The following is a 25,645-nucleotide window of genomic DNA, read 5'->3' on the forward strand; positions in this document are numbered from 1 at the left end:
TACATTATTTTAAATTATATTTTTCAAGGAAAATTAGCTAAATTCGATACAAGCTCTTTTTTTACACATGTGGCAAGTGCTCCGAAACAATGTCCCTGCTATACAGAATGTGGTAGGACAAGAGAGTCGTATGTTGCAATAATTATTTCTTGTTGAATGTAATGCTCGTAAATGATAAGAAACTGTGAAACATAAGAACTGTTAAGAAAGAAAAAAACCAACTTTAAAAATATATTCGCACAGTTCCCACATGCCTATACATCGTAATGCTTATGTGTTATTAAACTTAAAGCCCATTCATTAAATTATAGAGAAGAATAATCTATTACAATTGAGTAACTCGAACCAATTTGTTCCTAAATTTGTCGAATGTTCGAAAATAAAACTAGAGCAACTGTGATGTCACTAAGTATTATACTGAAATACAAAATTATGTACAAGATAAAAAATAAAACTATAAGCAATCGATGTTGAGTATTAGCGTAGCAATGTTCTCTTTTCATATGGTTGTAGCTTTTTACGTGACATGACGTGTTAATTTTAATTATAATCTTTTCTTCAAGTTAATTGCAATTACGGAATTTCACTAATTATTACAATCGAAAAAGTGACTAACGGGTTATTATTTTTCCCGCTACATAATCTTCCGGTATCCCTAATCACCGTTATAAAATAGATGCTTCACTTCACATTTCCTTCATTTTCGCAATAGGCGCACTAGTTTTTTAATAGTTAATATTTTAAATATGAAGGATATTGGAAAGGTAACTGGGAGTCAAGTAATATACTGACCAGTGGTATCATCAGCGCATCGTAATGTATATTCTCAATTGTATTTCGGAATCGCTCCATTCGCATTGTCACAATATTAGTCTAAGTCAATCTATAGACACCCATTCACACATCATCTCACAAATATGTTTTATAATAATTTGGACACAGTTTACTTCAAACAACCAAAATGTGAAAAATTAATTTTTATTAAGTGTGATTTTGCTTAGTTCTAACAGTTCATCAGACTGTACTAGCAGCAATGTTTCACCAGTTTCTAATATAAAGTCGAGACTCTTGTGGGTCAAAGCCACTTTATTTGCACTATTTAGAGTGCAAATTAAATAAGATTCAATGGAAGTGTTATCTACAAAATATCATTACTTGCTAATTACAGCACAAATATGCAAATATAAAAATTTGCATTATATTTATAATCACCCACATTTCGATATTGTTTAAATTGCGATTGAAATGTTTATATATTATGCAGTTGTTCACGTTTTTAACCACAGAATATCTTACATTATTAATGTTATCCAATTCACAACGGAAGGTATACCAGTATTAGTATACCAACGCTAACATCAATATTTAGCTTTATATAAAACTACTATCATGCTGTGTAGCATTTTTCAGTCTCCGCACGTTGCATTTAAAGTACATTTCCACATATAAGAAAGATTGAAGAGTTACGTCCCTCTTGAACACTGGAATAATACACGAGCCACTATAGCTGCGACTTGTTGATCCAGAATCTGGCTCATGACTAACGCGAGTAGTCGCGATTCATGCTGCAAGAGCAGTGTCCTATTATCCGGGTGCCTCGCTAGATTCAACAAAGTTCCCGCCGCTCGTCTCAGCATATCCAAACTAGTTCCCATAGACTCAGGATTGTCTCTTAAAGCCGCTAAACCATGCTGATTGGCTACACCCAACGCACTCGCTTCTGCCTGTTCGATGAATGCGACCAACAGTGCGATACAAGGTGTTTGCATCGCTACCGTTCTTGCCACGCCACTGTCCGCAGCTGACAAAAAGTGTAACAAATTCACTCCAAATTCTCGGAGAACTTGTTCCTCACTGCGGCAGAGTAGCCTTGTCAAAACAGAGCACAGCCGTTGCAGTCTTGAATACGGTGGGGTAGCGACTACCAAATCCACGTTGCTCTCTGTAACGCATAGCTTACACAACGCTTCTAAAGCTAACCTTTGCGGAGAGAGAGACGACGTAGGACCTACCGTCGGAAAGGGATCTTGTCCATGTGCCGCTGGACATACGGCCCAATGTAACAAACCATCTAGAACCGGTCGCGATATTTCTTCCGGGTGCTGACTAAGATCCATGTGGCCCGAGATATTAGCAGCCATAACTAATACATTTTCTCTAATATGATGGAGAAAGTCCCACCACCATTCATTTTCTCCTTGTAAACTGCTACATGAATCTGCAAAATCTGCATCTTCTTCTCGATCATAGTTTCTTGTTTTTTGTGCTCTAACTGGATGCTCGTGATGCAATAATAACAGCTTTCCTAGTATACTAAGAAAAGTAACATTCTTTGCAAATTCAATTTCGTTGCCAGGTACGAACGTCAAGTTTCTCAGAATTGTAGATAAACACACGCATCGTCGTGCCAATCCATCTTGACTCTCGGTAACTAGATAGAGACTTGCTTCGTCACGAGAATAACTTTCGTCCTCGTAGTCACTTATTCGTCTCCTCTTCAAAGTTCCAGCTGGATCTTTAATATTCAACTTTTGTTCATCCTTTGTACTTGAAGACTCGTCTTCTTCCTGGGCCAATTTTTCTGAATCCAAATTACTCAAGCTATCACTCAAGCCGTTCTGATTTGGAAGAACATTATCTTCGGTAGATGCTCTAGAAAATTCAGACAAACTTTCACCGATATTGTTGTTAGCCTTAGATTCACTTTCCGAATCCTTTCGTGTGCCATCGTTCTTCTTTTCAAATAATTCTCTAGTGAGGTCGTTCATTTCTACAGGTTCTTTCTTAATCCTGGATAAAACGTCGCTTAGAGTTTTAATTTTCTTCTTTTTATCAAACTGTTTACGTTCACTAATAGGAGTTGTGGGCTTGTCGTTACAATCATTAGATTTTTTAAATGTATCTACATTTTCTAACATGCTGTCCAGTTTAGATTCTTCTATTTTTACATCAACACTTTCAACCTCTTTTTCTAATAGAGGCGGTTTTTCGTCCCTCAGTTGTCTCGCGAATGGAACAACGTCTAATTCCGACTGAAAACATGTGACGATGTATTTGGTTGTATTAGCGTCGACTTGCCAGGGTTCCGTATCCGCTTCACAGTCCGGATAATGATCCCAAGGTCGGCGAGAATCCAGAACAAATAGATCATCGTCTCGAGGTATCATTTTAACAGGACGCCCTCGCCTTGATAAAAATGTGTAATTTGACCCGGACAAAAGTATTATACGATCCTCCGCATCGACTGGTCGTGACACTGCACCAAGATCAACTTCAGCTCCTTCTGATGTACGACACCACTGTTGTTCTTCTTCTCCTACAGGAGATTCAAACATGTCGGACAAGGAACGCGAGAAGTGTTCCAATAATACGTCCAACAGTCCCGGAAGATGTGCCAATCCAAAGTAACTCACCTGTAAGTATAAGAAAATTCGTTTTATTTCCCATTTTTTTATCGCTTGCATATCTCATCAGTGACAGTTTATCGAGTCGCAACTACTCTAAGAACGTAAAAACGATAATCAAAGCTATTAATGACGAATATTCTAATAGGTAAATATTAAAAATTGGCAGAACTTACTGAAGAATCGTCAAATAGTAAAATATTCAGGACATCCAGTGCCCAACAGCTCTCAGCTAATAAGCCAGACCTCAGTGCCATCATGATTCGCCATGCTTCGACGGGGGCAACTTCAGCTCGTGTTAGCTTACGCCTTTTGTATAACAATGGTGTGACTGCTTCGACGCTATCACTAGGGAATGTCATCTCCCTTTTTGGTGCTGTTTGTTGGCTTATCATAGGGCTTATTCCTAGCTGACTCTGTAAATGATAACGAGGAGATTAATTAATATCTGAAAATATGCGAAATGGATAACTACCACTGCTCGAAAATCTTGCGTAAAGAGACATAATCAACTTGATTCGTAATATTCGTACCTGATGAGCACCAGAGGGTGGATAAAGAGGGGATGGTTGATTGGGATATCGATGGTCCCATAATGGGGGAGGATGCGCAACACTATTTCCACTTGGTTGTGTAGTAGGCCTTGGAGGTTGTTGATTTACCCATGGCGGGCCACTGATTCCAGCAACTCCGCTTGAAGCTGATGTCGCCGAGCTTCCTTGTGGTTGTGGTGGCTGTTGCGGCTGCGACTGCGGTCCAGGATACTGGACCCTATTGTTGCTGTTTCCACTGCTATACTGATTTGTGTTGCTCGGCCAACCTGTAAAGTCGTATAATGTACACAACCCATAGACGGACAGTATTTCATAACAATAAGGAAATGGTTCAAAGATTTCAAAGAATTACCCATCATAAAAAAAACTGAAAAAATATGAGAAGTTTACCTGGATAGGCCGGCCGTTGCTGACTATATGGTGGATACTGTTGGTCTTTGGCAAAGTCAGGATGTCGTCGTGGTTGTGTCGGTCCAGGTGGAGGTGGAGGCATATTTTTGCTCACTGCACTCGCACCAGGATACATTTGGTTGCTCCCGGATCCTGCGTAGCCTCCCTAATTGTGAATGTCGCTCAATTGATTATTATTTAACAAACAAACCATTCCTGGTAAACAGCCACGTCATTGAGTATTGTTAAAAATAAATATGGTACCATTAAACAATTTCTAGGAACTTTCTTTACGCACCTGTTCTTGCCTATAGTACTCTTGTGATCCTGAATAATTAGAAGCTGCAGGCGCCTGAGATGGAGGTGATGGTTGGCTAGTAGATGGTTGCTGCGCATTGGGTGGATGACCTTGTGGACCGGGAGGATAGCTACTATTCCGCCCACTGGGTGGTGTTCCTGTAGAATAGCCAGCTGGCTGCTGTCCACTGCTGTACCTATTGTACAGATCTTGTACTCCAGTACTATTTGGTGGCATGTTTCCTCCACTATACCCTCTAAGCATCACATTTCAAAGTTAATCCAAATGATTAAGCGCTAATGCAACTTTAATAAGGTAATAAAAATGAGACAAACCGATCAGCTTCTGGCCCATAGGGAGGATAATGAGACCGTGGGGAGTATGGTTGGTTGAAGTCACCCTGTTGCCCCATTGCGTTTCCTTGAGGTCTGATATATTGATCTTGTGAATAATTCTGGTATGGTCCAGGCCCTTGATAATTGCCTGGTTGCATACCTGAAATAAATATTGTGATTAAATATTTTTTCCTAATCAAATGCGAGATTAGTTCTAAACATATTCAAACAACCTTGATGCGGTGATGGCGCACTACTTTGACTGGGTGGCCGGGGCGGAGGTGGAGTATACTCAGATGGAGGTCCACCGGGTGCACCGCCTGTATAACCGCTTTGATAACTTCCATAGCCATCCATTGACGTGCTACTAGAGCCAGCGGCAGGAAACGAATCTTGAGAGTTTGACGATCCTATATGTGCAACATTTATGTAAAATTATTTTTTGTTTTGAGAGATTTGCAATGTATTTTCTAAGAGTTTTAGTGCATACACATTAATAAGCTATTACATCATTAGCAAAGATGAAAAAAAGTGATTTTTTCTGATAAAACTTCTCAAAGTGAAATTCGGTCAAACCTACGTGGAGAATTAAATTAATTAAAAAAAAAAAGAACAAACAACACAATTTTTTTTTTATGCTTTCAGACCTTGATCTACAGAGTTGCACAACTGATCTTTTGTCAAGTTTTTGCGATTGTCCAATAACTGACTCGCTTTATTCATTTTCATTTGTTTAAATGTTTAAATATTCACATGAATTTACTTTTCAATTAACATAATTTATAATAGACTTTTGCCGTCCTTACGAACCTTTTTCTGTAACCCAAGCTTTTTCTGAACATTTTTCTGTTGAATATATATTCGATATAGTACAATAAATGACCATGCTAAAAGTCAAATCTAGTATATAAATATATTTTAGATAGAAAAAAAAAAAATATTTTGCTCACAGTGACCAAAAATTGCACATTATGCCATGAATTTATATTTGGTTCACAAGTCTTGATGACATATTTTTTGTAACAAGATCAGATATGCGCATCACATTTTTTTTTTTACATTTTTTACCTGGCGATGGTACTGAAGCTGTTGCTTTATTTCCTTTTTTCTTCGATCCAGCCTCGACTTGATTAATAATTGGTTGGGGGTCGACGCCACCTCGATCAAAATGACACTCGTAAGCAAGAAGATGCTTTGTGTAATGTTTCCGCAAAGTATATGCCGCACTACTGCTTGCTCCAATGCCTAGTAGTCCTGCTATATCCTTCCATGTCTTGTTTTTTGTAACCTAACGGAGCATATATCATTTTTAAATCATGTGCATAATAAAGTTAAGGTGAAGGTATTAGAAGGCAAAAACTGCGATTTCTACCATTTTCAATTTTCAAACGGTATTCTTTCCTTCAATATGCAATTTAGCGGCATAATTGCAAATTTCAAGATATAACACAACAATGTTCATGCTTTCCGTCAAAAGACATTCATAACTGAGCTGTTGAGTTGTACAAATCTATCAATAAGATGTGCATGGAATTATCATGGCTTCGAGTAATAATTAAATAATCGTCATGGGTGAAATTGTGAACAATTTTCACATATGGTAATAACTTTTCAGGAGTTTCATTAAAATGATATCGAATCCACGAATTGGAAAAAAATCTTATTCATCGCCATATCGAGAACATCTTATGTGATTCTATAGCTCTATACAACTTTGTAACAACATACAGAGAAAAAATTTCACACTAGACACTCATACGTCACGAATGCATTGAACATAAAATCGATATTTGTTATGCAAAGTAACTCCAAAATTGAAAAAACACAAAGATTAACTGAATTGAAAAAAAATTTTTTTCATAATTATTAATTTTACTTACAATCTTGATTATGAGCAACGCAGAGAGTTGCCGATATTTGCAAATACCTACTAAACGGCCACGGAATATGTATAATGATAAAAATAAAATAACCTGACAAAAAAAGTTGAGATTGCTCTCAAATCAACCTATGTATTGGTACATTGGAAATAGAGCATGCAATTAAATAAAAATTATGATACCCTACAATCAATGGTTTCGTGTGAAATTTTTCCTCGTTGATCTCTTCAGCTTCATTAGAATACATACCATTTCGTGATTTTCTTGATTATCTCTAGAATTTCTTGCAGTGAATTAAAAGTATATATTAACAGAAATCATCTTACAATTAACATCAAGTCCCGCGACGTATTATATGTCTCAAAACTTAGATGGCAATAGATTGATGTAATCAATTACTCTCCAAGTCTTTATGTCTATTAAAGTGACATCTACAGTATACTATACTTGTTCGAAAAATATCAACATATTTCAATCAGGTTATTATAAATGCCCTTCTTTTTCCCTGTCTAATGAAACGAACACGCTAAGAAAGAGAATTCTAACTAGCTTTTGAACAGTAATATCAATTCTCAATTCTCAACAATAGCAAGTGTAAAATACCTTATACCTCGCTCTAAGGCAGTATTGACAGTCAAGGCTGTAAAATTGAATGTGCACTTCAAGTTTGAATTATGAATCAATGAAAGGCTAAGTTCAAAGATATTATAGAAGGGATTGTACATCTATAAAGCAAAATAAAAAATGACCAATAACGGTGCAAGGCGTCAAGCAATATATATACATTATAAATTAAATGTATTCGTCAATCAATGATGATGAATATATCACAAGGGGGAAAAAAAACTTAGTGCAACTGGAAATTTTAAACGTGTCAAATGAATCAGTCAGCAAATTACTAGCACTATTTACACATGAGAATTTCCGTGTAATTTGACATGTGAAATAAGGAGCACAAAACTAAAAATGAATGACCAGAAATCATAATTGTCATAGCAACAGATCTCAAAAAAGACAGTCTTGAGCAAATGATAGTAAACATTGCCATCTAAGATTAAAAAATTTAACTTCAAAATTTGATAGCATAGCATTGTGAATGACATGCATGAATAAAAAATAAATGAATCAAAAACATTGTGCAAAGGATGTCAAAAGACATAAGCGATAATTCAATCTGCTAAATTGTGTAAATAATATAAAAAAAGCTTCAGATCAAAGTTGTAGCATCTGGTATGTAAAAAGGTGGTTTTCTTACAAACATAATCAAGTTTTGTAATATCAATTATCTCGAATAGCACCCATTCTGTTCCACAGTGCGATCATAAATAATATACGTGAAAACTGTACAAACAGAAAGAATAAGAAAAAAACGTCTAACAAACAAGTACATGACGACAATTGGGTGCCTGTTGGTCACCATATCATGCAATACCGAGTCAAACTTCTAATTTTAGTCAAACAACAGCAAAATCTGTACATGAGACTCCGATTTTTCCATGCAATACTATGCGCGGAAGTACTGAATGTGACAATCCTCAGTCACATACAATAACTCCGACACAGAATGATTTTCAATAAAAACAACAATTCCAAATAATAATCAACTCACACCATTAAGGAATCTAATTAGTATACAAAATTGAACTAAGGTAAACAACACAGATTATTACTTGGTAGATAAATATGAAAAACTTTAATCAGAAATCTAAAATGTAATAAGATTTCTTGTATTTTTTTGGCACAAAACTTGAATCTTGAGCTTTTTTCATGTTTACCTTATTAAACAGATAAATCGCATATACCTTCTGTAAACCACACCCTATATAGTAAAAATACAAAACACACATAAGACACCGAGGGCTAGATGGAACTACACTGCACCTTGCATACCTCCATGAAGCCCCCTCTCTCCTTGACGTAGAGGTATAATCTAAACAGATCAAGGGGGTTCTTGGAGATGGTAGGACAACTGGTGATAGGCGTACGCCTTTCCTCCATGAAAGCGACAAGTTTGTCTAGCCATGTTCTCCGCTCCATAGAATCATCCATCTCGTAAAGCTTTGCCAGGCTATCAGGTTTCTGTAAATTATATTCACTTTCAAGTTTGACGATATATCAATGTTATAACAGAGATATTAATAGGGTTGAAGAAACAATTCATGCCATATTTAGAAATGGAATTATCATACATTTAGTTGTCTACTTTGTTATCCCATTGCATGACCAGCTATTAAGCTATTGCAGTTTAAGGGATCATTTATTTATTTAACATATACCATTTCCTTCCCACTAGCAACATAAACGATTAGTGAAATATTTATACGGCTCAATTTTTTGTTATGTTAAAATATATTATGCAGTGGATGATTACGAATATTTGCTTCAAAGCAATAAGTGAAGTAGACATTTAATTTCTGTGAATTGTTTTCGATTTATCGTTTAGTTTGATATTTTTCGAGTGCATGCTTTATCGGAAGCTTGCTGATGTAATGGATAGCGTAAGAAGTGAAAATTCACATCATGTTGATGAAGCTTATTATAATTCTTTTTTTTTAATTTTTTTTCCTTCCCAACATAGTGTGATGCATGTGAATAATTCATAAAGGTGTATAAGCATGAAGGGTCGTGCAAAATAAAATGCAATAAACAAATAATAAGATTACTAACAATCCTTTCCGTCCTATCTAAAGCTGTCGCTTGGATTGAGAAATATTGACCCGAAGTGAATTTATGATTCAGATGAGTATTGTTAATAACTACATTGTATTTTTATTCCAGTACTCGATTGTTCGAGAACTGAACACAAGCAATATAAATAATTGTATTCGATTGAGTTATCGAATGGTCTCTGCTACATTAATTTAGCGTTGTTGATATTGCAATAAGATGGGACTCGATTTACAAGTTTTCATGTCAATTGAATCTTTCGAATTATATTGGGTAAGCCTTGTAAACAATTAAGATTAAAAAGTATCTGTACCACGATGATCGTAATACCCAAATCTTTTACCGACTAAGTATTAAAATATGAAGACATTTAATACAAGACAATTCAATGTATTAGCTGTATTGGACGCAAAACCCACAGTAACGAAATAGGATATGATCATGACAGCGATGGATGAAACATAAAGCGTATCAGCAGCCAATACTTGTATTAAAAAAGAATAACCTTAGATCTGTATGGGTCTTGAGGCACATGACTGTTAAACACCTGTAAAACACGAAGATATTGATAATCCAAACAATTTGATGTCCAGGACAAATAACCTGATCAAATACTTCCCATAGCATTGGAATGCCACAAATTGAGAATAAACCAAAGAAAATTTATTCTGCTTGATCAAGGTATAATAATTTTTTCCATATTTTATATGATATGTATGCTTACAGGGCTAGCTGGAGTACGAGGCCAGCTTGGGCTGTTCAGATCGGGATATTCTTCGTGCATCGAATTAATGCTTGCTGCACCTGGAGATGGCACCGTACTTTGAGGAGTGGCAGGGTGGCTATGATATCCTCCGCCAATAATTTCTTTACGAGACTTTGGTGTCAGAGCAGGATCTTCTCCAGAGGCTACGGATAAATAAGAGAGGAAATTGTAGCACTTTGAACTGACCATTCTTTTTTCTCAGAAGTCTATTAGCTGTTTTTTTTTAGTTATATTGAGTACAAAGAACTTACCCGCTGAAGCATTCGACAACGTTGATTGTTGTGATCCTTCATCCAAAGAAGTGCCATCTGGACCAGTTGTAATGACTGATGTTACTGTGCCACTTGATGTTGAGGTTACGTTAATCGCTGATGTTCCTAGAAAAGTGAATTAAAAAAAAATTGAAAGCGATGAAACACTATGGATAAATATTTGCTTGTACTCAAAAAGGACATCAAATTCACACATGAATATACAAATGAAAAGAAAAGCCAAGAGGCACTGATAAAAACAGAAATAGGCCTACCAGAGGCTGTTGTTGTAATCCCGCTATCATTAGAAGTGTCTGCAGCAAGATCTGTAGAACTATGGCTACTTGGTGTGGGCATAGAAGTGGGATGGGAATTTGGAGTTGTGCTCGGCGGTGGCATTGGACTTCCTTCATGATTAAGAGGAGGTGTTGCTGCAGGAGGATGTGAACCACTGTGTGGCCCAAGATTAGACGGAGGTCCAGATGAAGGCTGATTTCCTATGTGATTAGGCGAAGGAGGTGGCGGACCCATTGAACTTGCCGGTGGTCCCATACTTCCCATACCTCCCATGCCACCTGGACCAGGAGGTGCCATGCCAGGACTGTTGCTGCTAACGTATACCTGCGGAGGTCCAGGACTAGGCGGCATACCTGGCTGCACATTATTAAACCCCATTTTATGCTGAAAGAAGGAGAAATTCTACCGTAATCACAAAGTTCTAAAATCAATAATAACGTGCAATAAGAACTATGCTAATAAATATTAAAATTTTACCGGATAAGGCGGATACTGAGGTGCCATATTGTTTGGCCTTGGTGGCTGATACTGATTATTTGGTGGCGCCTGAGAATTAGATGGTGGTGGGTAACCCTGGGCAAATTGCATGTGAGGACGTGCAAGAGGATAAGCATTCTGTGGGTAACCAGGCTGTCCTGCAGCCCCTCCAGTTGAATACCCCATACTTCCTCCCATAGATCCAATTCCACCTAAGCCAGTTGGGCCCGGGCCTGGTTGGACAACACCAGGGCCACTGCTGTTCATTTTGTAGCTGTGCATGTGCGGTGATGGCCCCAAGGGCTGTTGGTATCCTCCTATAATATTGGTTGTAATAATATAGTTTCAGATAATGGGTTGATGAAAAAATTATTTTTCAGAACCAGCATATACAATTTAATAAGTCAACAAACTGTTGTTATTTGTGTACAAATTTATGAGCAAATGCAGTTTCTATTTTGAAAATACCTTGCAAAGATTGAACATCTTGAGTTAGTAATAATTGTATATTTAATTTGACGTTTGGTAAGAATTAATCAGTTCAATTGACAGAAAGTAAATCCTGCAGTTCATAGGTGTTCAGAAAGATGTTGAAAAGTATTCAACATTACTAAAGGATAGTGGAAGATGAGAAGAGTAGAGGCAGCAATCATAATGGACTAAAACTCACAATTTCTTCAATTTCGATCCTATGGAAAACATTTGGTGTCACAGAACCAGAAATATCAAAGAAATAAGCGTTACAAAAAGCGAAAATTAAAATTAAATCATAGCGTATAAGATACAGACGTCCTGCAAGCTGTATAATGAAGAAAAATTCGAAAATTCAATTTCTGTAGTGAACAAACCTTGAGCTGCCATTGGAGAATGACTCATGCGTGCTGGCCCGCTACTATCTGACTGGCTGCTTGATGGACGTGGAGGCATCTGAACGTTTGGTTGACCTGAAAGAGATATTTTGTGAAATGTAGATCTTAATAACATGCAGGACCAGAATTTGTCCAATTGATTTAATGCACTAACCAACAGCTGGGGACATTGAGCGAGAACCTGTGGACCCTGTAGGTGATGGGGTAGGCCTCATTCCCTGAGAATTCGGTGTCCCCGGTGCTGGCCCATTTGAACTATCGTTGCTGTTTTGACCAGATAATTCCTGAAACAAAAAATTTGCAATCAATATCGAACAAGGACTATTTTCATGACTCCCTAGCATTGCATTGTTCATATTTATCAGTACCATTGTAGATGCGACTCTGGTTTACTGCATCATAAATCAATCTGCTGACCCATTGACCATTGGATCAGTTTATACAAGGGGATTATTACCTTGTAACAAGCCGACACTATTATAAAATATTCTGTTAGGTTCAAGGAAGGAGAGTTGTACGAGATTCATCCAATAGATTCGATTGGGTAAGATTCTCAGAACAGAAGTTACAATTATTTACCCAATGTTTCTGTTTCTATACATTACAGACAGCAAACTACCTGTAACGTTATTTTGTTTTCCATTTTTTCCCCCCCTTACTATATCAACTTTCCAAAATCATGTTTACAGTTCAGATACTATATTGATGATTATGCAAACCCCAATTGTGTGTAAACAAAGATGAGGATACAATAGATCTTGATTACATCTGACTTTGAAATATATACAATTGTAACATGCCATATGCCACATAATGTGTGTGCAAGTGTGTCAACATCAACATCTATATCTATGTAATTTGCGCTCACAAACATCAGCGTCACCTGTGATTTTTCAAGCACTGCACTCGCATGTTTACTACGAGTTGACTGACTTGTTTTTCCAACATCTACACGAGTCCTAAATGAAAATATGTTCCACTGGCTGGCAATGATATGAATACAAGATCAAAAAGGCACACGTTGGGTTCAACTTCTACTCTACTGACAAACAGTACGTATTACAAGATGAGCGAACACTGAGTTGATCGCACTGTTGTTCAAAATAGAAAATATATCACAATTAGATACAGGATGTAAAATTTGATCAACAAATAATTATTACGTAATTAAGGAAAACTAAATGTTAAGTAATTCAGCACACTTGTTGATGTGAGAGAAAGATTAAGTTGAATGTGTATTAGCATATCTATCTATCATGTGGATTGATGATTGTAAATGTCTGATAAATATTTTATCACTACCATTCACTATGCTACAAAAAACAAACACAAATGAACTCGTGTATATTTTGGTTTGATTTATAAACGTATATCACTGCGGTATATCTGTAAAGGTGAAAAGCTTCTTGAGCATGGACATTCACTCGTATTTGAAATGTTTCTACAATGAGAGATTTACTCTGATATAATATTTGTTTATACAAAACATGTGATGCAAACAAAGTTTTGCTAATAGAAATACGAAACTTTGATAAGACCACAAAAATAGGTATAAAAAACCTAAAAATAGCCCTACTAAGACACATTATGATATCTTTGAATCTAAATACCTATATCCAGGCTGTTCTAAATTTATCCTGATACTAGATACTTTAGACATTATAAAACTATTTTTATTCTATGCATAATATTTTATTGACTGAATTATATTGATTCAACCACCAGAGAATAGGTTGAATGAGATTATCTACAAATCACAGACTGTCTGATTGGGATAAAATAAATGTTGCCGTTCGAGATTCATTATTTACATACTTGAATGAAAATGAATTTATCGCCGGAATGAAAAGCACACATATCATGTATGTGTATTTATGAATGAGCTACATGTGTTTCAAGACTGAGTGAGCATTGACAGAGATACAATCTATATGTTGTATACGCACGATTGGTATTATTTTGTATCTTGCATTACATTTACTACTATCAGGAATGAATCACTATATAAAATAACACGTATTTTTATTTTTTCGTAGTGTCTGGCTCTCAAGGACACCTAAGAAATAAAAAAGATACTCTGTCTCATGCAACCGCAATGCATATTTGTAGTGATGCATGCTGTTGACAAATGCAATCCAGTCAAAGTATAGAATAGGTCATCTACCTGGTTGCTTGAATTAAACCAGATTCGACATCCATTGATGGGAAAAATAAATCAAGTATGTCACATGTGTGATTTATACGCTGGTCTTTGGTAAGTTTTATAGGCACAGGGCATACCGCTGGTGATTGTTTTTTTTTTAATTGTGTAGATGTAACGAAGAAATAGGAAATGAACTGCGCAATAATTGTTTTTTATTATCGGTTGACAAACTTTGGTCAAAGAAATCCAAACTTAAGCAATAGAGCTGGCTAGCAACTATGTAAACTCAAAAAACCGACCTGAGAAACAGCCCAACTCTTCAAGATTTAAGTACCTAATCAACAGGTGTTCAACAAAATTCTAATACGCAACTTTGAAACTTGAATAGAAGCATTGCTGAGATAAGGAAATCGATTAGACATAATTTGTGGTTTTGGCAAGTGTGTCTTTCAGTGAGTAGCCAGATTTTGAAATCAAGATTTTTGACTGAGAATAAATCGGTAAGCACCAACCATTCGTATTATCTATGAGTTGTAAAAAGGTAAATGAGCATCTCATTAAATTATAGTTCAGTATTATTTGCAGCTAACCTTAAAATCTATATGTAAACGTAGATTCTAATTTTGAATTTCTTTGAAATCAAGATTTCCATCTTCTTGCTCGCCATAATTTTACTTACAATATAGGATAAAAGGGTAAGAAGCGATGTAATTTTTTGGCATGTGATTTTCAATTTGTAGTTTAATGGCAGACTCCGGGTAGCTGTGCACTCATTTGCTGAATATATCGTACGTACAATCCTGTCAGTTAGGTTGTTTTTTCACTTATTGACCCTACCTGTGTTGATTTTACAAGAACAACATAAAAGTCTGTGACATAACAGCCTGCTTCTTCCTGTCATTTAGTAACCAGTAAATTATAAGGTGTTGTATAAGTTTTTGACCATCTATGAAAATTATAAAATTAAGACTACTTTTTACCAAACGTCTCCTTGAAATTCTAACCTACCTGTATATCTATGTGTACAAAGTTTAAAATACAACTGAATAAATGAATATCAATGACTATAATTGCGTGTTCATGTAAGGTTAGAAATTATCGAATGACAAAAAGTTCAATAATTGGCATCAGTTTTTGCCTGCAATTATGTATGAATGTCAATATGTTTGATGAATCTTTAGTATAGTTGTAGTATTCATTCAGTGTTCATAAATTCAATACCGTGGAATGTATAAAACTGTTGAAAACTATTTATTTCATGATTACTGAATCCTATTTGTCAACCAGATATTTCGTACGATATGAGCAACAAATTGATGACCAAATATACCAATTTTAAAGGTTATACACTACCCGAAATACTTTCAGGAGACAATTTTCATTTTCAGTTATTCGTTTCCATATCGTAGATCAAAAATATTTCCTAACGCTGACAAGGAAAATATCTTGAAGACAAATATGAAGAAATTAATAAAATTCAACTATGGAATAACGATTTGTACACGTAGACTGCACTGATCACACCGTCACGCCGCTTCGTGCATCAACCACCTAGCCTATGAAAATTATTCGAATTTTGTTGTAGCCAGCAAAACTGGTATTCCAATAGTTCAGTTTTCGTGCTACATAACTTTTAGATAGGTAAAAAAAAAGGAGAAAAACATCGCCAGGCGTAAAAAACAATCAAACGGTAATAGAATTCTTGGCAAAACAAGTTACCGAATAAAAATGGTGCCTCGCTCGGTGTTCCCGGAGAATTTTTGACATCGGATAGAATGATGATGTTATATTATAAGTATATATTTGTGTTATGGTTTCTTGTTTTTGTTTTTCAATTATTTACTTTATTTTCTCATTTCGGATAATTTTTTCGTTCTTTCTTCTCTCTGTTCTTCGTCTCTTCCTTTTTTTCCTCTTTTTCTCTTCTAACGTACCGTAATTAATCAGCACGAAACAGCGACGGCAGTCGACCCGGTGGTTGCGAAGAATATCCAATCCTCATTACAATATAATCCCAAGAACTAAGTCGAAACATTATCACAAAAAATAACTAACACTATTGTTACATGTCGAACGTAAGGTAAGGTAAGGTAAGGTACAGTAACGTAACGTAACGTGACGTGAGTCGATGGAAGCTTGTAATATTTCTTCTATGTATTCATTTTTCTCCTTTTGATTCACAATTCACAACATCACTGTAAATTTTGAATATAAAACGAAGACACAAGGTTGTTTCCACAGTTTCAAATTCACACACTTTTTAATTATAAATTAATGTAACAGCACTTGAGCCGGTATATCCTTGCGCAGCAGCAGCACATTATAAACACAAGTTGTGTTCGAAATAACAGGAGCGGTTAAAACTACGCCCACCGAGTAATCACGTCCATTATAAATCATATAAAAACAACAAATTCAACGTTGAATATATTTCCAATAAATAAAGGTAGTTTTATATCCTTATATTCATTGAAATTATTCCTCATCTTGATTTAAATACCGACATCAGGCCCGTCGCGAGTATGCAATTCAGCAACTTTACCGTCGCCTCTATTCCCAACACCACCACCACGTTTAACTCCACGACGATACTAGTAGACATACTTAATGCCCCTTTAATTCACTTATGTAAGTCCGCTTTCCAAATTTTTCGTATAATAAATAATATACACGGCATACGAGTAGGACAATAAACCAACCGACGCGTAGAGCAAAGTTGAACCTAAACGACTGTTAAGTATAATGGGAAAAAACTCTTCGCGAAACGCGGTCGTAGTTTAGATAGGGAAATCGAGTGCGCGAGGGCTGGTGGTAACGAACACGGGCACCAGCAGTCCTGTCGTCCCTGTTCTTCGGTACGAGGGCGGTGCGTTGATCGCGGCGCGGCGCGTTTCGTTCGAAGCAGCAGCATCACCGCTAGCTAGCTGCTGCTGCTGCTGCCGTGCCGCTAGCAGCTCGTTCCTCGATCGTCAATTTTCGTTCGTTTACGCCATCGCTTCGGCTATACTTCACGAAAACTCCTGCGTTCCATTATACCTCGAATTCTTCCACCGAACGTGACCTACCCGGTTTAATAATTTTTTTCTTTTTTTCCCCGTCCGATTACACTCCCCTAGCAGCAACAGCATGCCGTCGTAGGGTGGTTACAAAGGGGAGAATAAAAAAGGAAATTAAAAATGGTACAACCTCGTTTATAATGGTAAACGGGGGACGATTTTCATTCGCTAAATTTTTGTTTTGTTCTAATTTTTTTTTCTTCAAATCTGAATAGTGAAAACACTGTTCGGTGATTTCGAATTCAAACTAGATAAAATAGAAATTTTATTTTACGAATATAGCTGTCACAACGAAAAAGTTGAATTTTCTATTCAACTATTTGAATTTCATCACCTAGTTCAAATTGGGCGCTCTCTCATGCGAGAGATAGATTTCTTGCGACATAGGCAGTATAGTAACATTATATTCCTTTTCTGCTGATGATTAATTTTTTTTTTTTTTTTTTTACGTTCTAGTACACTTATCAGCAGCTTTCGGATGCTTGGATACAAAACGCGGTTTCAAAACTACACACAAACGTGGAGGCGTCGAGTCATTCTTAAACCTGATTTACAGAAGGCGCGCGAATTTTTTCCAGTTTTTTTTTTGTTGGTTTTTTCATCAATACACACGGTTATACGTATTAAATTAGATATATTTAATACACGCTACGGGGTTGTAGACTGTACACGATCGATTCAACAAGCATCGAGGCAACAACAATCTATACATAATATCGTAAAATTATAATAATACTCTAATGATTCAGCTTCTCAAAAAAAAAAGAAAAAAAAAAATGAAATGTGTATCTACATATAATTAATCGGTCTTCATTATCAGTAGAAGAAGTGAACGTCATTGAGATTCGCGAGATACTCATAAGACAAAATTCAAAGTACCACAAATGACAAGATATCGTCGCATCCTAATTTAAATTCCAAAACGATATCAAAATAAAAAGATATCAGAAGAAATAAAATAATCATAATCATAATCATAACAATAATGGTAATGATAATAATAATAATAAACCGAGGAAAATAGCCGATTCAGGTTCTTCGCGGGAGTGCCACGACTCAACGAACCAACCAACCAACATTCGTCGTTCTACATAAAAATGGAAACTTAAGATAAAAGTAGAGAAAAGTCAATTCAATGAAGCAAAAACGAACCGTTGTCTTAAGAGCGGGAAAGAGCGCAAGATAGAAACGGAGAAAGAAAGAGATTGGGGACGAGAGGGTGAAGAAAATAGAGAAAGGTATGATAGGGAGGAAGTAAAATATAAAAGAAGAAAATCGCTCATCGGAACGAACGACTCCGAATGTCAGAACAGTTCGGAGCGGGTACTGTGGAACATACGGAGGGGTACCATCAGACATGAAAGCTGAGAGCGCCGAGCGAGCCAGCCACCCGAGTCCCGAGTCCCGAGTCCGACCATTCGACCAACCAACCGACCGACCGACCCGTATGAGCCAGCTTGCCTGCGGTGCGGGGAGGAAGGACGGCGCAAATATCTGGGGCTCCGGCAGCCGCGCAGCACTAGCTCTGATCGAACGACGACTAAATGCCTATTTTCAACAAAAAGAGATGAAAAGAGAGAAACGACGGAAAAATATATATATATATATATATGTTCTAAAATCTGGAAACCGAGAACTACCGGTAGAGCGTCGATGGTTCCATAGTTGTTTTTTTTCTTCCCCCCTTTCTTTCTTATATTATTTTTTCCACAAGTATTTAACGTCGTAACGATGTATGCCCCTAGGTGTCGTACAATTGGCACGATTTGATTAATAGTATTACGTAACGATATCTCGCAATTGCCGTGTATGCGTATACATTATATATATGCATGGTTATATACATGTTACACGCGCATGTGTTTCGTATATTATCTATGCATGTAGTATATAAGCGCTGATAAGTACGGCAGCAAAATACGATTCCTTTTATCGTACTATCACCTTTTTTCCAAATCTAAATTAAATAACAAAAATAGAAGTAAAATATATATATGTTAGATATATATAGGTGTTTATCCAATCGAAAAAAAATAACAAACAATAAAATAACTAAGCGGATAAATAAATAAAATTTTACGATAAGACGAAAGGGAATCGTTACTTTCGAATCTCAGGATAAAAATCTACCATCTTTTGATACACGGCAATGTGGCAGCAGGTAGATGCGGATGACGTCCTCGTCTAACCATATAGATACCTACTGGAATATTAGCCAATCATCATATGCGTTCATGTTCCTCGTAACATACGACCAAAACCATAGCAAAACTTTTACACGTTAAGCACCCCCTTCTGGTAATACTCTGTACACTCCCCCCTTCTTTTCCTTGGTTTTTTTTTTTTAATTTTTCAAATTTTTTTTTTTCATTTCATTCGGAGGGAAAAAAATATTTTCTATCATAAAAAATGTACGCAAAATAAGTTTGTTTGTTGATTACGCGTAAGCAATTGCTTTTTCATTTTTACCGCTTATTTTTTCATCTTTTTTGTTCTCTCTGAAGGTACAAACATTAGGCATAAATATACGAATACACATAGGTACGTTTCACATTTACGTTATACGAAATAGGCGGGCAACTATTTTGTATGTCGAACGGGCGACATAAGAGCGCGAGGCACATGTGTGCGTGACATACGCATGGCGTGCACGCGATAAAGGTGAGCTCGCGTTTGCGCTTGCGCGTCTAAGCGTAATTTAAAACATGACGCGCGTACTGGCGAATTGTTAAGGAATTATTTTTAATAAATAGATATCTACTAGGGTTCGAGAATTAGAGGTATAGAACGTACGTTTGAAACAAAGATGAGCCGACATCCCAATTCTTTGCTTGATTAGAATCAAAATTTTGATAATAGCTAGTTATTTTTTCATGTATTCACACACACGTTATCAGCTAATACATATGTGCATATGCCTTATAGCGAATGGCCATTCCCAAATCATAATTGAATTCGATGGGTTGAAGGAAATAAATACGAGTGATTCACATGACACGAGCGTGTTTCTGTCACTTTAAACAATGGCAGATGTGTAAAAGAGAGAACATGTTGCAGCTAATGATTTCTCTGACAGTACAAATTCTTAAATGCAATTGAGAAAGGATATCAACTTGGATATGAAACCACGTTTGGTAAAATCACTAAATTGTAGAACACACATGCGATACTGTCTGCTTAACATTTCTATTATAATATACTCCGATATCATTGTCAACCATTATAAGTCCCGAACAAGAGATGTGAATGATTTTATTGTATTTCATTCTACTTTCATCAATGTGTTTCATCGCGAATTATACAAATCACTGCACCAATTCAACAATACTGCCGAGACAATACTATAAGCACACTACTTCCTTACCACTTTATATCAAGCAATAATTGATATCCAATTTAGCAAGACTGCAACTATTAACTGGTACCAAATTTTGAAAAATAACTATTGGGACCTATTCTTTCATAGCATTTTTACGTGAGATGAACAGGAATATATATTTTTTCCATCACAATACCATGTGTCTGAAAGATTATTGCACGACTAAGTAATTTTTCCCCTAAAAGCACTTCAAACGCGTATTCTTTCGGATGAGATACATGCAGTTATCTATCCAATATATAATCACAAAGTGGCTGAAAACTATGGGGAATATATTTTGTATCACGTTCATTCTTAAGCAACCATCAGTTTAGTGGGTAAATATGGTATAGATAGGATACAGGGAGGAGGGGTTATACGTAAAAATGCAAGCAAATGGGTAATCACCGGCCTTTGATTGAGCGGACACTAAAATTAGGCTAGCTATTCAGGAATATGCGGGTACTTTTTTGGTACTCTACTTTTCAAATAAATAACTTATGTCACAGCCCGGAATTCGCGCATAAGCAATGTTTAAAACTTCGCTAAGGTACATCTAATGATTCGACATTGTTTGAGAAGGAAAAATTCGGCAACACTTACGCTAGCATCAATCCCTTGCGCGTTTGGCGTGGTCGATCGCTGCTGCATGTTATGAAAACTCTGTAACAAAAATACCTTGCCTTTAATGAAGTAGTGAAACGATGCAAAGTTCTCTTGAAACTGATTGATCTCCATAAATTTTATATCTGCTTTCAACAACTACATAACTACGTATCATATTAAACATCGGATATCAGAATTAAAACCACAGGTCTCGATCAATTATCGTTTGAAATTATTGTGTATCGGGTTACAGTTTTTGTTGTCAGTGATTTCCAGTTGCAATTGTCATCAGAATTGGTATATCTGGTATCATATCAATTAGCAGATTTGAAAACAATAATTTAATTCAGATATCAGGAAGGAAAAGCTTTGGTAAGGAATCAACGAGGTTGATTGACCGCTTTGTATTATCTTCACTAAACAGGTCAGCAATTAAAAAGATGGGTTGAATATTTTAGAATATTGATGAATAAATTTGAATATTATATCTGGCTGTATGTACTCGTCTACCTTCTGCATAGTAGCGTTTCTGCAGCAGTGCTCAATTGTCAAATCAGACATGAAGGAGCAAACTATGAAAATTCTATCCTGCGCAGGATAATGCTACAGCTTATACTGACGAGATATCCTATGCTTGCAATGTATATTGATTGAAATTGTATTATATTTTGTAGAATAACAAGGATTGGTTCATCATCTACTTATAAACAGCTTTTCCTGATGTGATGATTTTATATAAAAAATAAAAATACTGCAAGAGTAACTGACCTGTGATTGATTTGGAGGTTGAGGTTGCGGAGAGGCAGCCGGCGGAGGAGCCGGAGACTGTGACAATGCCCTTTGCGGAGACTGGCTCGCAGGATTCACTTGGTTAGGTGGCATTTGTGGTGGATTGGGTGGTCCTCCTTGATTCCATCCTCTTTGTTCAGAATACATACTAGGCGGATGACCGCTTTGTGGACCATACGAATTCAACTGAAAAAGGGTAAAGAGTGAGAAAATTGAATCATACTTTGCCTATGTCAAGCATTGTAAGTTTCAACACTAATGATCAAATTGGACATTTTTGATTATTTCAACACAGGACTAAAGCCAGGGCTACATAATTAGTAACTGTGCAAAGATATTCAGGATGATCAATAGATTTTATTCTTTTCTTGGTCACAGTTATAGTCCACCTCTAAGAAGCCAAGTGTTGTAAATATATCAATAACAATCTCATAAATATAAAGATCAGTCATTTGCCACTACATTCCTCGGATAGTAAATTGAGTTTCTAATCCAAGAATCTGCAATTGAAGTTATCAAAGAAAGAGGAAACAGAATCAAGATATCGAATCAACTACTAGCTTCCACAGATTATTGGGCATAAATTAGTGCGTACACGTATCATATTGAGAGCAAAGCATTACTTATTTTTCTGTGCTTACTTAATACTATATTGTTGATTCAACTAAAATGTACTAAATGGATGTGTAACAAGTCAAGGAAACCTTTTTTTCCACGTGTCCGAGAGATAATAATTTATCATGAGTTCCTAGCTCAAATTGTTAAGATGCTGTTCTTGATCACGAGAAACGCTACTCTCAATCTGTTTTGTTAATATCTGTCACATTTATATTGAGAACTAATTCTAAACTCTTTAAATCTTGATTTCATTTGTTAGAAAAGCAGGATCAATATTCATACTTGTTTTGCAATAAATATTTCTCCTAGAATCTACTGAAATTGAATTTCTAAAGTACCCAAATCCTTCACAGCAAGTTCTGAGACTACTAAAATTTTGAAACGTTTTTCAAATAAAGAAAAACTTCGAATAGTTTTCCAAAATTGTTAGTCACTTCTGCATTGTTAAACTTCTATAAAATTACTCTGTCATCAGATATTTCAAAGAATCTGTGTTCAGTCTTACCTGGTGATGACTGTATGGTACATGAGGTCTGGCCGTTGACGAATAGCGCTGGGTATATGGTGGGTATGGCATAGGCGTTGGGGACCTTGGCCCTCCTGGACCTGGATGTAATCTTGGCGAACCCTGGAAGTGAGATTGAATTAGGTTGTGCATCAATAATTTAATTGCAAAGCTTTACTGAAGAAATCAATGAGCAGTTCACCTGATCGAGCCAACATGAAGAAAATATTATAAGAATTATTTGTTTTTGAAACCAACCCCTTTTCAATTGTTACCAAAGATATTATGAGGAAGGATCATATACACCCAAGGTGTTGTGAGATTCCTAAACGTTGGTTGGATTAAAACATGGTCTGCCACAATGTTTATTCCATGCAATCTCTTTGAGCGGGTAGAAGAGTGATAACTGAAATCTTTATCATAGAATGTAATAGTCTGTGTTCGATCCCTTCAAATGCAACTATGAAGCTATGAATGATCATGGAAATAATACCGACAAATAACTACAATTAATGGAATTAATACTTTTGCACGGTCAATTAGTTAAACAAAATTGATTCAGGGTTCAATTTAAAACGGGGATGGTCGCAAAGTTCACTGAATACTTTAGAAAAGGCCTCAATATCACATTTCTTAACTATGTTTCGGTTTAATAGCTCGATGATGTTAAATATCCTCAGCTCCATAGTATGATGTGCTAAAATGCTGTGAAGAAACATCTAAAAAAGTACCTACACATCCCGTAAACCATGAATTTAGGCTCTCGATGGCAAGCATTTGATTCAAATATGGAAAACCATCAATCTTAATGAATGTTCCATCTCAAAGAAATGTGTCTTATGTAATTCATGTTCCAGTGCTTAACCTAAACTTTCTCTAAGCAATTTCTTAATCAGCAAACCCAGAAGATTATAAATAAACCTATCGCACATATTCCGACCGACGCAAGTGCTTATTATTGATGAGGGTACAACTTTTCAAATTTACATTTTAACCATTGATTTGGAAGTATCCTGGATACTCAAATAAATGAATGGCAAAGGCTGCAAATAGACTCGACGACTGCATCTGGAAATGACTGCTTGGCCGCAATGTACCTTCCATGAAGAACGGTGCCACGATGAAGATTATAATCCATAAAATAAAAGTGAGAGATTCGGTATGTGAAATGAACTCACTGTTTGCGGGGGGCGCTGTCCTGCCTGTGGATATACTGGCGGTACGACAGGTGGACGTTGCATGGGCCATGGCTGCTGGTACGGCTCCGGTCCCATGCCAGGGTAGTTGGCGTGAAACCGATGCACCGGACTGGATGCTTGCAACAACTGATTAAGCGTAGGGGTTGGACCGGTAGCTTGGGATATACTTTGACCGGATAAAAATCTTGGGGATTGTCCCGGGAATCCAGTGGACACAGGGGGATTGGAGTGTGATAGGCGCGGTGACTCCATCTTAGAGCCGAGGTAATGTTCCTCAGAAGATTCACATTGACTCACTGAATGTCCTGTGCTCCCTTCACTGACAGATTGTTTACTAGAATACTCATCACTGTTATACTCCCTTCCCCCACTACCGCCCAAGGTGTTTCCGACAAAACCATGCGGATGACTTGTGTCAAGTGGTTCACCTTTTGAGGTATGCTCACCCCCGAGCGATCCGTCCTTACTTGATTTACCACCGATATTTTGTTCGCTATAAACGGCACCAGTAGTAGGGTGTCCACTAATGTCCTCGCGGTATTGACTCATCTCCACTAAACTGGGACTGTTTGGCCCGCCGCGATTCACATATTTAAGCACCGCGTTACAGGATAGTTGATCATTTGAATCGAATTGTTTTGTGCCGCTATTTACGCCCAGTTGCGAATGTTTTTGAATACATTTCACTTCACTATGCACATCGTTTTGTTGGCTTTCGGCTTGCGTTGCAGCCATGTTCTTACATCCCCACTATCATTTTGCGAAGCAATAGATCTACCAGCCAATCAGGAGGCCCCATTTTGAGAAAGGATGTAGATTTATCGAAATGAACGATTCCATTGGTCGGTAAAATAGGATAACGGAAATTGGAAATCACACGCATTAACCGCATGGCCAGACGCCTATAGAGAGCACTATCGTCGCCCTAGCTTTAGTGGACTATTTTTTATAGGGAGATACCGGGATTTCTAGTTGCTTTGCTATCCCAAAGTATTCTGACAATGTCCGAGGCCCGCCCGCCTCGAGGGCGAAACAGAGCCGTTCGCATTATTTTCTTTTCTTTCTCGTCGCTTTGTTTGTTGTTTTGTTGGTTAAAATATACAAACTACACGCGGTTTTCCACCGCCAAGATGATGACCCAATTATTGTTTCCAACGATACCCAACCATGGTGCGTGACGCTG

The 25,645-nt window shown here is 36.8% G+C and overlaps 1 protein-coding gene across 6 annotated transcripts; it reads right to left on the bottom strand.

The window, feature by feature from the left end:
- On the bottom strand, positions 1-25,468 carry LOC105692820 (trithorax group protein osa). 6 transcript variants are annotated; one of them, XM_048659072.1, is made up of 21 exons: positions 24,442-25,468; positions 23,264-23,386; positions 22,120-22,326; positions 21,349-21,408; positions 12,343-12,472; positions 12,168-12,263; positions 11,320-11,636; positions 10,821-11,226; positions 10,546-10,671; positions 10,253-10,437; positions 10,034-10,075; positions 8,752-8,940; positions 6,050-6,269; positions 5,792-5,827; positions 5,215-5,391; positions 4,982-5,141; positions 4,647-4,902; positions 4,349-4,514; positions 3,938-4,224; positions 3,581-3,820; positions 1-3,413 (listed from the first exon to the last, which is right to left on the bottom strand). In XM_048659072.1, the coding sequence occupies exons 1-21, from the start codon at positions 25,195-25,197 to the stop codon at positions 1,464-1,466; spliced, it is 6,129 nt and encodes a 2,042-aa protein (XP_048515029.1). In that variant the 5' UTR covers positions 25,198-25,468; the 3' UTR covers positions 1-1,463. The 6 variants fall into 6 exon arrangements, with proteins under 6 accessions (XP_048515029.1, XP_048515027.1, XP_012267710.2 ...); XM_048659070.1 differs by having other exon boundaries at positions 8,743-8,940; XM_012412287.4 differs by lacking the exon at positions 5,792-5,827.
- Positions 25,469-25,645: the final 177 nt, after the last annotated feature.

This window comes from Athalia rosae, chromosome 1 (genome assembly GCF_917208135.1).
Source record: "Athalia rosae chromosome 1, iyAthRosa1.1, whole genome shotgun sequence".
Taxonomy (NCBI): domain Eukaryota; kingdom Metazoa; phylum Arthropoda; class Insecta; order Hymenoptera; family Athaliidae; genus Athalia; species Athalia rosae.